This window comes from Balaenoptera ricei, chromosome 12 (assembly GCF_028023285.1).
Source record: "Balaenoptera ricei isolate mBalRic1 chromosome 12, mBalRic1.hap2, whole genome shotgun sequence".
NCBI lineage: Eukaryota > Metazoa > Chordata > Mammalia > Artiodactyla > Balaenopteridae > Balaenoptera > Balaenoptera ricei.
Window position 1 is genome coordinate 40,776,910 of NC_082650.1, and position 13,396 is coordinate 40,790,305.

At 34.0% G+C, this 13,396-nt stretch overlaps 1 protein-coding gene and 1 non-coding gene across 3 annotated transcripts in view; one reads left to right on the top strand and one right to left on the bottom strand.

Moving 5' to 3' along the window:
* The window catches only part of TBC1D32 (TBC1 domain family member 32), a 185,970-nt gene that overhangs the window by 8,685 nt on the left and 163,889 nt on the right, over positions 1-13,396 (top strand). Inside the window, exons 3-4 of one of the 2 annotated variants that reach the window (XM_059941965.1) lie at positions 16-177; positions 8,013-8,190. In XM_059941965.1, coding sequence (XP_059797948.1) covers positions 16-177; positions 8,013-8,190 — 340 coding nt within the window. The remainder of the gene's footprint in view (positions 1-15; positions 178-8,012; positions 8,191-13,396) is intronic. The other variant, XM_059941966.1, reaches the window with a different exon arrangement.
* Positions 6,553-6,625, bottom strand: TRNAW-CCA (transfer RNA tryptophan (anticodon CCA)). The gene has a single exon. It is a non-coding gene; the product is annotated as a tRNA-Trp (tRNA).

A 13,396-nucleotide genomic window follows, 5' to 3' on the forward strand; every position in this document is an offset into this window, starting at 1 on the left:
AAATGTTTGTTTCAGCTATGAATTTGTGAAATACCTTAGACAGTATATATGTAATACTTTGGGGTCTATGATTGAAGATGAAATAGAAAAATGGACATCTGATCAGAATCAGGGTGAGGAATTTGGCCATGACACAGTTGTACAGCATGTTACTAAAAGAACTCAGGAATCTAAAGAGTGAGTATGCCCACAGTAATATGTTAAAGTAATTTTTCTCTCAACAGCGTTCCTTGAAAGCACCCTTAACCCATGTGTCCTACAGTCTTTTCACCTCATAGCAGCCAGGATGATTCTTTAAACCAATGATTCAGATCATGCCGCTCTTCCACGCAACACTCTCTGAAGGCTTCTCATCTCATTCAAAATAAAATCCAGAGTCTCTTCTGTAGCCCACAAGGCCCACCATGGGCCTTCTCCTCCCTCTCCTACTTGATTTCTTATCATTTTCCCTCTTCCACTGCTCCAGCCACACTGGTCTTGTTTTTTCTCAAACAAGCCAAGCAAAGCCCTCCCTCAGGGCTATTTGTATTGATGTTGCTTCTGCTACCTAGAATGTCCTTTCCCTAAATATTTTTGTCACTTATTCCTTCACTTTTCACTTTTTTAAAATAGACTTTATTTTTAGAGCAATGTTTGGCTCACAGCAAAACTGAGCAGAAGGTACAGAGATTTCCCATACACCTCCTGCTACTACACATATGTAGACTTCCCCATTATCAACATTCCGCACCAGAGTGGTACAAATCTTTTTTTTTTTTTTTTGGAAGGGGCCGCACTACACAGCTTATGGGACATTTGTTTCAATTAAGGAACCTACACTGACACATCTTTATTACCCACAGTCCATAGTTTACATTATAGCTTACTCTTGGCATTGTGCATTCTGTGGTTTTGGACAAATTTATAATGACATGTTTTCACCATTATAATATCATATAGAGTAGTTTCACGGCCCTAAAATCCTCTGTGCTCTGCCTATTCATCCTTCCCCCTCCCTACCCCTGGCAATCACTGATCTTTTTACTGTCTCCATAGTTTTGCCTTTTCCAGTATGTCATACAGTATGACATATGTCATACATACCATACAGTATATAGCATTTCAGATTGGGTTCTTTTACTTAATAAAATGCATTTAAGTAGCACAGGGAATTATATTCAATGTCTTGTAATCTATAGTGGAAAAGAATCTGAAAAAGAATATATATATATGTACATATATATGTATAACTGAATCACTTTGTTGTACACCTGAAACATTGTAAATCGACTATACTTCAATTAAAAAAACATTTAAGTTTCTTCCATGGAAACTTTTCATGGCTTGATAGTTAGTTTCTTTCTAGCACTGAATAAATTCGATTGTTTGGATGTATCAGACATCTTGCTTGCTTCCAACTTTGGCAGTTATGAATAAAGCTGCTATAAACATCGTGTGCGGGTTTTTAGGATCCTGATTGACTGGGTCACATTGTAAGATTGTGTTTAGTTTTGTAAGAAATTGCCCAATTGTCTTCCAAAGTGGCTGTACCATTTTGCATTCTCATCAACAATATATGAAAGTTCTTGTTCCACTTACTTGTCAACATTTGATGTTGTCAGTGTTCCAGATTTTGGCTATTCTAATAGGTGTGTAGTGGTATGTTGTTGTTGTTTTAGTTTGCATTTCCCTAATGACACATGATGTGGAGCATCTTTTCATATGCTTATTTGTCATCTGTTTATCTTCTTTGGTGAGGTTATCTGTTAAGACCTTTGGGTCATTTTTTAATCATGTTGTTTTCTTATTGTTGGGTTTTAAGAGTTTTTGTATGTTTTGGATAACAGTCCTTTGTCAGGTATGTCTTTTGCAAATATTTTCTCCTAGTCTGTGGCTTGTCTTTTCATTCTCTTAACAGTGTCTTTTGCAGATCAGAAATTTTTAATTTTAATGAAGTATCTTTCGTGTTATATCTAAAAAATCATGCCCAATCCAAGGTCGTCTACATTTTCTCCTGTGTTATTTTCTAGGCAGTATATAGTTTTGCATTTTATATTAAGGTCTGTGATCCAGTCTGAGTTAATTTTTGTGCAGGTATAAGGTACATATACAGATTCATTCTTTTTGCATGTGGATGTCCAGTTGTTCCAGCACCATTTGTTGAAAACACTATCTTTGTTCCATTATATTGCCTTTGCTTCTTTGTCAAAGATCAGTTGACTATATTTAAGGGTATTTCTGGGCTCTCTATTCTGTTCCACAGATCTATTTGTCTTTTCTTTGGCCGATACCACACTGTCTTGATTACTGTAGGTTTATAGTAAGTCTTGAAGTTGGGTAGTGTCAGTCCTCTAACTTTGTTCTTCTCCTGCAGTAGTGTGCTGGGTATTCTGGGTTTTTTGTCTCTTCATATAAACTTTAGAATAATTTTGTTGATATCTACAAAATAGCTTCCTGGGATTTTGATTTGGATTGTGTTGAATCTGTAGATCAAGTTGAAAAGAATTGAGTCTTCTTAATCCTTGAACATGGACTGTCTCTCTATTTATTTAGCTCTTCTTTGATTTCTTTCAATAGAGTTTTATAGTTTTCCTTGTATAGATCTTATATATATTTGTTAGATTTATACCTAAGTGTTTAATTTTGGGGGGTGCTGATATAAATGGTATTATGTTTTTAATTCCAAATTCCACTTGTCCATTGCTGGTATGTGGGAGAGTGACTGACTTCTGTGTATTAACCTTGTATCCTGCAACCTTGCTATAATCACTTAGTTGTCCTAGGAGTTTTTTGGTTAATTCTTTCAGATTTTCTGCATAGATGATTATGTCTTCTGCGAACAGTTTATTCTTCCTTCCCAATCTGTTTGCATTTTTATTTCCTTTTCTTGTCTTATTGCATTAATTAGGACTTCCAGTAGGATGTTGAAAATCAATGGGGAGAGGGGACATCCTTGTCTTGTTCCTAATGCTTCTTCACTCTTTTTAGGTCTCAGCCACTCTGAGTTCTTGAGCAGTGAGATAGCATGACAAAATGCCTGACTCTCACTCAGAAAACAATTTAATACAGAGCAGTAATTGAGATGAAAGAAGATTAGAGATTTCCTTCTCATGTTTAAACTCAGCTACTTAGGTATTTCTCATTTTAATTATCTTTCAACACTGACATATGATTGATGATTGAAGGTCTGGTTCTCCCCCGACACCCACCCTTACTCCACGTGAAATGTAACATAACAGAAGACTCTTTAGGGCTATAAAGGGCAGAATGGGCAAGTAGAGAGCATAAATTTCTAGTTTCTCCTTAATTCATACTTATTAGTGTAGCTCTATTTAGTTTCTAATTCTTAGGGTAGGTAGCATATTAATGTTATCTAATGTTAAAAATTGCTTTCTGAAGCTAGATTGCAATGATTTTTTATTCTGATAAAAATTTTACATAATTTTTATACACAGTAAAACTTTTAAAATTTGGATCCCCAAAATTTATTTTTGGTGTTGATTTGGACACATGACATTTGCTTTGTTAATTCTAGACTGTGGACTTGGATTTATGTGATGTTTTTAAGTGCCTTTGGCATCTGGTTTCTCTCCGTGCTGAACCATCATGGTTGCTTCCTATTGCAGTTTGAAGGCAGGTGCTGAAGCTTGAGATATAGCCCCTCTTTCAAGTAGTAGAAAAATTGAAATATATACCTGAGCTTATATTACCTATTATATTTTAAAAATTATATCTGATTTATTTTGAAATTGTTAAACATTTCTTTATGATGTTGGATGGGACCTCTTTCCCCTTGTGACAACTGATTGTTTAAATATGTTATGAACAAAGTGACAGTGTGCAGCTATTTATAAATTTAGCAAGTTCTAACCACAGTATATATTAAGTAAAAAGCCATGGAGATCAAGATTTCTTATTTCCTGATTTGATGAAAAAACAAACCTAGAGCCACTTCCATCTTTGGATAATACAGTATCCCTGCTTTCCTCCAGGGGGATACATTCTAAGACCCCAGTGGATACTTAAAACCATGGATAGTACTAAATCCTATGGGTTTTCCTGTACATACATACATAACTATGGTAAAGTTTAATTTATAAATTAGGCATAGTAAGAGAATATCTGAATTGCTAACATCACTACTCTTGCGATTTGGGGCCATTGTTAAGTAAAATAAGGATGGCTTGACCACAAACACTGGGATACCTTGACCAGTAGATCTGATAAGCCAGATGGCTGCTAAGTGACTAACAGGCAGGACTGAATAAAGGGGTGATTTACATTCTGGGCAGCTGGATGGCTCGAGATTTCATCACCTACTCAGAACAGCAGACAATTTAAAACTTATGAATTGTTTATTTCTGGAATTTTCCATTTAATATTTTCAGACTACGGTTGACTGTGGGTGACTGAAACTGTGGAAAGCGAAACCACAGATAAGGAGGGACTACTTTATTATAATTACTAGTAGTCTATTTCTGACAATATCATTAAGCTTATTCTAAAAGGGGGACTAAAACTCTTCATTAGTCAGAAAATGAAAGCTTTTTAATGCTAAAGCAAAGTTTTACATGGGATTGTTAGGAAATTACTTTTAGTCTCTGGGTAAGACATTTAATTTTCTTGTGTTTTAGTTAATTCATGTGTAAAAGTTAATACAATAATTACCTCAAAAAGATTTTAAATGTCTTAATGAATGTCTTCTGCTTTGTGAATCATGGATGAAGGATTTTAAGTTGTACAGAGTATTATTTTCTTTCTTTTTTTTGTGTGATTCTTTAGAAACTACTTAGGGCTATTGTGGCAACAGTACATTTATTAAAAACATTTTTACTGTAATAATTCAAATTGCTTTCCTAATTAAACATTTTGATATTTATTTTTTAAATAGAGGTTTGCACATGAAACAGTTCATTTGTAGGATCTATCATACATTCTCATATATATAAGTGGAAGTACTCGCAATGTGTCTTTTCATTGTTAATTGGTATGGTTTTTTTCACTACCTCTTAGAGCTTTTTCTTATTTTAACTTCTTGGAGTATGAAGGAATCTTCTGAATGGTGTCCATATTCTATCCTTGGCTTTTTCAAATCTGCAGTTGCTACTGAGTTCTAGTTTATTTAACTCTTGATATTCAGGACCTTACTCTCTAGTTTATTGTTTTTTGGGTTTTTTTTAAGTATTATTCTTTTATCTACCTTTAGCTAGTTTGCTGATATTTCTTGCAGAAGAATTAATGTTTGTGTTTTCAAGAAATTTATGTTTTCTGGAGGAAGTATTTCTAAAATGAAACTTACAGATTTTCTATGGATTTTAATTACCCTTACTCTTACCCTGTAAATCATTGAGATTTACTTTTTTTTTTTTAACTTTTTATTTTATACTGGAGTATAGTTGATTAACAATGTTGTGATAGTTTCAGGTGTACAGCAAAGTGATTCATTATACATATACATGTATCTATTCTTTTTCAAATTCTTTTTCCATTTAGGTTGTTACATAATATTGAGCAGAGTTCCCTGTGCTGTACAGTAGGTCCTTGTTGGTTATCCATTTTAAATATAGCAGTGTGTACATGTCAATCTCAAACTCCCTAACTGTCCCTTCCCCGCACCCTTCCCCCTGAGATTTACTTTTATATTCCTTTATTAAATCATTATATTGTAAGTTTTAAGGGGACAGGAGTTTATGTTCTTCACATGGCTATACCTAACTGGAACGGAGTCTGGGGAGTGTAGTTTACTCCTATTCCCAGCTATAATCCAGTTACTGTGGAAGGGGAGAGCAGCTCTGGTGGATAGCTATTGATTGCTACTGGGGCATCATTATACTTCCCTGTTTCTTGGTCCTCAGAATGTGTAGAGGAGGAAGCTGGGGCCTCCTCACTCAGTTCCTATATGTACTTCACCAGTTAGTCTAATGAGTGTCTTAGGATTCAATTCCTTCTTGCTTCTTTTTTTTTTTAATTTAATTTTTATTTTATATTGGATTATAGTTGATTAACAATGTTGTTTACCCTTCTTGCTCTTTATATCCCTTTACTTTAAACTTGAATTTTCCCTGGACTGTTTCTCACCTCTATAGCTGTTCTTTTCTGTATGTGTTTTCCCTCTGTATCGTTCCTAATGTATTCTAATTTTCTTTTAATATTTTTGTGTTTTCTCATAATTTCTGGGACTTTAAAAATATGTACATATATAGCTATATGTATTATATTCAATTTACTTATAGTTATATAATATATAAATTATATATTGTTAAATAATATTAAATATATAATGTATTTTAAATTACATATAGAAATCACATATATTTAATAATATATAATGTATATAATATATAATTTAAAATATATTTTTAAATTTCTTTAAAGTTCATTTTTTTTTTTTAAATTAATTAATTAATTTTGGCTGCGCTGGGTCTTTGTTGCAGTGCACGGGCTTCTTTAGTTGTGGCATGTGGGCTCTAGAGCATGCAGGCTCAGTAGTTGCAGCACATGGGCTCTCTAGTTGCGGTGCATGGGTTCTAGAGCACGCAAGCTCAGTAGTTGCGGTATGTGGAATCTTATTAGTTCCCCGACCAGGGATTGAACCTGGGCCCCCTGCATTGGGAGCATGGAGTCTTAACCACTGGACCACCAGGGAAGTCCCAAAAAATTTCTTTAAACTTTAAAAACTCAGTCCACTATTTTTAGCCAAATCCCCCAGCATGATTATATTATTTCTATGAGAGAAGTATCCTTTCCCTGATTTATGTAGTTAATATGATGCATTAACCAGAAATATAAAGAAAGGGAAGTTTCTGTGCTTATTTTCTAGTGTTATTTCCAGTATTATAATGATAAACAATAAACATACATATTATCATGCTTCATATTTACAAAGAACTTTCAGATATATATTCTCATTTATTTCTTGCTATGGCTATGTGAACTAGATCAGCTAGATTGTATTTTTTTTTTTAATTTGAAGATCTAAATGGCTTTATTCAGTGATTTATAAATTGGGCAACATCCCATCTAGTAAATAGAAGAGTGCTCCTAGATTGTATTCTTTTTATCTCATATATAGTTGAGGAAAAAGAGACTTATTTATAATGACAGAGCTTGTATGTAAAGTAGTCAGGTTTCTAATCCAGGTTTTCTGATTCCAAATTTAGTACTTTATTCACTATGTTTATTTAAATCTTTATGCCTTTTTGTTTTAAATATAGAAATTTCAGTAGTTCACGTCTCATATTCCTCATTTGTAAAATAAAGGGTAGACTAGATTATTTTTGTTTCCATCTAGCTCTAAAATTCTATTTGTAGGGTTTTGGAGGATCTCAGTCTAATGTTAGTATGGATGCTTGAGAGTTTGCACTTAATAAATGGAGAAATTTATTATAAGTTTTTTAAAAATATATGTTTTTAGACCCGCTAGAGCTGAAAGGGATCTTAGAAATTATCCAGTTCAAACTTCTACTAATTTCAGGAATCCTTTTCCTAACATCTCTGACAGCGGGTTCTCTAGCCTCTGTTTGAAAGGACCCACTGATCTCTTAATACTTATTTAGGTCTTAGTTGTGGTGATGGACGCCTATACATATAAATTATAGGCAGGAGAGAAGGGAAGCAAAGAAAATAGAGGAAGGGAGGATAGAGAAAGAGAAATTAAAAAAAGGAATAAAAGTGATGTGTAAAGTAGGCTGGGTTTTGGTAGTTTGATATTAATAGTTGACTTTGTTGCTAATTACTGGAATCTATGCCATTGGAACATCTTGCCTTGGATTCTTTTAATTTTACTGCTTTGGTTCATGTAACCAGATGGAAAAACTTGGGAAATAACACATTTTAGATTCCCTAATAATTTATTTTTCCTGTTGTGTGAATTCTGTTGTGCCATTTGTTCTTTCAGAAAAACTGACTTTTCTCTTTAGAATTGTTTGTTAAAGGGACTTTACAAGAAAAAAATAATCAGGTAGTTTAATTTAGTTGAATGTTTTAACCTGTGCTAATAGCCTTTCTCTTACAAAGATTGCTTTGAATTAAAGATACAAAGAAATGATGCATTCCCTGAAGAACATCATGATGATAGTGGTGGAATCTATGATCAACAAGTTTGAAGAAGATGAAATGCGAAGTCAAGAAAGGCAGAAAAAAATCCAAAAGGAGAAAAGCAATAGTTACTGCACAGACAATTGCTCTGATAGTGATTCGTCATTCAATCAGGTGTGTTGTTTAGTTTTGCATTTTATGTCTTGAAATGGTGTTTAATAATCATTACCTTCAATACATTCTTTATTAGCTAGACTTTTTTCTGCTTTCTAGTGTTAAGATTCAGAAGAATAATAAACAATAACATAATCTAATATTAAAGATGTAGTCCATGAAATAACATCTTCTAGAATTATATGTTCAGTGAATTATATCTGAACAATTATTAATGAGGTAAGGAAATAAACTAGTGGATTTTGGATTAAAAAAATAATAACACTTGAAACAAATCTGCTTAAACTTTAGTTAAAAGATCTTATTCCCAATTAATCATTATTAATCAAATTTTATCTACATTATAGATGAAATATGGAGATAAAACATTTCCCTTATTTATCTTCTGTGAAGGTTGCTGTAAATTGTTAGTTTTAACACATTAAGTTTTGTTTTTATGTCAAAAGATTTGAGGTATTATATTTTATCTTTCCAGGTTATTGGAATCCTTGTCTTTTGGCTTCAGCAGAGCTAAGGGAAAGGTCAATGTCTAGATTAGTCCTAATAGAAGACAAAGGAAACTAGATAGAGTAGAGCCCATGCATGCACCATGAAATTCCACATAGAAAATTTCAAGCCAGCTGGAATCTGTTTGACCTTCGTGTGAATCCTACCCGATATTTTTAGTGAAACATTTTCACCTAATTAGTTCTAACATAGGGACATAACTATAACGTAGATCCTAAACATATAGCAAAAAGGGATTTGTGGAGTTTGGGTGAAACCTGAAATAAGTGTGTGTGTTAGTCACAGTTGAGACTGCACTTTTGAAGGAAAAATGGCTTTGGAATTAGTCAAAGCAGAATGTAAAAGTTATCACTGCAAAAAAAAAATTAAAAAAAAAATAAAAATAAAAAGTTATCACTGCATCATTTAGCAGGAGATATTGTGCTGAGTTTTAAATTTTACAAGTCAGGTTAATTATCTGATGTGAGGAAGGAAGTGACAAAGATTGAGAATTTTCTTCATGTTTTGGCTCTTAATCATCCCTTGTTGATGTACTCTTTGGAAGAAGCTGGGCTGTAGAGATTTTAGTTCAGCTTAATACAATCAGATGGCTTATTCAGCAGGTTTACTGAACTGCTTCTTCAGATCAAGGACTTTCTGGAAATGAAAGGCACAGAAAAACCCAACTTTAGGACTCTGAGGGATCATAAGATTACACTTTCTTAGTTATTTGATGAACCATGTGTATACACTGAAATCGAACCACAAGAGAAAAAAAGGGGAGCACTGTTAATTTGTTCTAAGAAGTACAAGTATTCAGATCTCAATAGGATTGATTGAGTAGCTGGCAGTTAAGAGGTGCTAGCTAAGCACCAACTTATTTCCAGTCATAGAATCATAGATTTTTGAAGAAATTCACAGCATTGGTAGAAATGGAGTCATACTTTCAGAAGATATTCTTGTTTTTTATTTTGTTTTGATTCTTGAGAAGGACCATGCTTTGAGTTTATATGGCTTCCTTTGGAATGTCCACAGCGTATATCTGCATTTTCAAGTGCCCGCCTTATGAATATGACTTTGTGTCAGAAGCGACTAATTGAATTGAAAGTGAACTATGCCCACCAACAAGGTGTGGGATCCCTGGGCCTTTGGAAAAAAGCAGATGAATGCCAGAACTGTCCTGAAAGCTCTTTCACTGTGGCCAAACTCTAAGATGTTTGGGTATGCCTTTGTTTAGTGAAAAAAGACTCTCTTGCATGTAACTGACTGAAGAGAGGCTGAATTAATAGGTTCAGAATTGAAAGGATCTCTGAAAATATATCATTCATTCCATTAAATATTGATGTTATTATTGATGCCTTCAAAATTGATGTTACTTGCATTGGGCTTTAAAAAAACTGAATTGTTCTATGAATAGTATTCAGTAAACAATTATGATGCTGCTGTTTTGATATTAGAACACTTGTATTTTGTGAATAGAATAGGCTTTATTTCTTTGTTATTTTAAACATTGCATCCTGATTGTATATGGATTTCTGACCCAGTATTGAAAAACTTTGGACATTACTGCCTTGGACACTGTTTGTGTAAGTTTGAGCATATTAAAGAATAAAGTTGGCTGATTTTTACTATAGTTGTGAGCAGAGCATTCACTGAAAGCATTTGGCGCTGTGATTAAACCTGGAAAAAGTCTGCAAAATAATGCTAGAAAGATAAAAATAATAATACTATATATCTGTTATTGAGATTGCTGCCATATATTGGTCCCTTTGCTTGGCTTTAATATTCACTATAGGTGTTACCAGCCTACTTTACAGAAAAAAGTGAGGCTTATAATAATAGGTAAAACTCGTGTTGCTACTTAGGATTCCACTGTGAATTTAAGCCTGGTCTCTTCCCCTTGATAGTCCGTTCTCTTTGTTCTGTGCTGCACAACCTGGAGACTTCTTGGGTTCAAACCTTTGTTCTACCACTTACTAGCTGTGTGACCTTAGACAAGTGTCTTAACTTCCCTGCCATAGTGTTTTTCATTTTGAAATGGGAATGATAATATCACTTACCTCATCCTGCTGTTAAGATTAACTGAGTTAATAATTGCTGCTGCTCTGTACGTGTTAGCTTTTATTATTGTTGCTATTTCTTGAAGGATATGTTGAAATGGATACCATTGAGAGACATACTCAAATAGAAATTTCCCAGCTCTAGTCCTGTATGGTTTCTAACTAAGCTTCTATGGGTCATTTTCTACTGCTGGAAGATTAGAGGATTACCTCTAATATACATTAATCTTTCAAAGTTAATATCCTTTCCTCTTGCAGCTTTTCTTTCTCTTCCCTGACAGTATTCAGTTGTAATATGGCACAGGCATTACATTATGCTTTTTTGTAGTGTGCAAACTATCGATATTTTATTACGTTCTAAGGGAACCCCAAGATGTACCCTTTGTATGGAGAAGGTGAGTTTAGGATAACAGTCACCAGCTGTTCTTTCATGATGTGAACCTATTTAAGGAATTTACTGTTTCTTTACTTTCATGGTAACCTCCCTCTGAAGCCCATCCTTTGGTACCTATGGTAGGCAGAACAACAGCCCTTTCAAGGACATCCATGTCTTAATACCCAGAACCTATGAACCTGTTACTGTACATGGCCCAAGGGACTTTGTTAATGTGATTAAATTAAGGATCTTCAGATGGGGAGATTATACTGGATTATCCAGGTGAGCCGGATGTAATCACAAGCGTCCTTATAAGAGAGACTCAGGAGGGTCAGAGGCAGAGAAGGTGTTGTGCAGGCTGAAGTAGATGTCGGAGTGATGTGATTGTTGGATTTGAAGACAGAAGGTAGTCCATGAGCCGAGGAATGCAGGCAGTCCCTAGAAGCTGGAAAAGGTAAGGAAATAGATTCTCCCCAGGAGCCAGAAGGAACACAGCTCTCCCAATGTATTCTGACCTCTAGAACTGTAAGATAATAAATTTGTGTTTTTTTAAGTCACTAAGTTTATGGTAACTTGTTACAGTAGCAGTGAGGAAACTAATATCTTGCCATTGTTGCTACCTGTTCAGCTGAAGGCCAGGATCTTTTCTGTTTTTTACTTCCTGGAAAAGAAGCTTTTTGTTTGAACTGCCTCCTGGGAGCAATTTGAATTCCATCTTGTTGCTAGGTTTTGAATTCTTCCAGTAAGACTTTTCTTGAGTAGCTTTTTCCTTTTATTGGGTTTGAGGCCTTTCCCCTGTCTCTGAGTATGTGCTGTGCTATCAACCACTCTAATTTACATTTTACCCTAACTTCTCAAATCTTAGAATATCTTGAGTTCAGCCCCTTTTCTGGCCTCTCCTAAAATCTTTAAAGGTTTTACAGTGCTCTTTTTGGTGAGGAATTCTGCTTTTGAGGATGTCATACTACTGCTGAGGAATTACAAGATTCTCATCTCTTGTTCAGCAGCATGGGCCAGAACAGTAGGATAGCCACAGCCCAAACTACTATTCAGAAGTTCCTCCATCTCGAGCTACCCTTAATTGATAAGACTTTTATTATTATTATTTGTCTTATAAACAGAAAAAGATAGGAACCTAAAATCCTAAAAATGTAGAAGGGAAAGGGAAAGGCAGCTGAGAGTAGGAAAAAAAACCACGGTGGTATTGGTAATGCAGCTGCCTAGAGTTAAGCTTGAGGCAGGTGGCTTGTTTGAGACAAGAATTGGGTAGGTGCAGGTGTGAGCTTTCTTTGCTTGCTTGTTTAATAGTAATGTCTTGAGACAATTTGACACCAGAAAAACTAATTTCTCTGATTAACAATGCTAATATCTTTATGAATACCTAAGTTTCTTTATACTTTTAAATATTGATAGATTTTTGCTATTTCTCAATGGTAGCACTTTTAAAGAAAAGTGCAGAAGTTCTTTTTTTGTTAAAACATTATTTAAACATCTAGGAAATTAAGAACTTTATCATTTGAAAATATTTTTAAAACCTTATTTTTGTTTTGAATTAATAACTTTGTTCTGTATTTAAGGCTTAATGAAGGGTGGGCTCATAACTTTAAGAAGTTTTAGATGCACTACAATTTTGAAAAACTATTCTACATGAAGCTAATTCATTCCAAATCTTGGAAACAAGTCAAACTCTGGCTGTGCCATTGATGAGCTGTGGGCTTTGGCTTCTTAACCTCTTTCAGTGCCTCAATTTTCTTAACTTATAGAGGAGATAGTAATAATATTTACTCTTATAAGGTTGCCTTGCAGATTTAATGTATGTAAAGCATTTTGAACAGTACTTGGCTCATATTAAGCTCTTATATAAATGTTTGCTGTTATCATTATCATCATCACTGGGTGGTGGTTCTTTTTCTTTTGTAAGAACAGGAAAGAAATCATTATACAATTACACATACTAAAGCCTAAAGAATCATTAGGTTTAATATTTATATATTTTATTTCCCATAGCTCTTTGTTTGAACAACAGTAATAGTTGTCTTTCTTTGACTAGTTGTATTTCAATGGTTTATATAGTTTACAAACCAAATATTTAAATAGAGATTTCTAGAGTAATTTGAGGGTGGTATGATTTTTGAACTTAAAGTGTAGTTATTGACTAATGTGAATATTCTTCAATATATGTTGTAATAAAGTGAATATATCTCTTTAAAACAACAAAAGTTACAGAATGCATCTTATGTTCACTATCTTTAGGTATACTGAATGTGACAGGAATGTATACAAA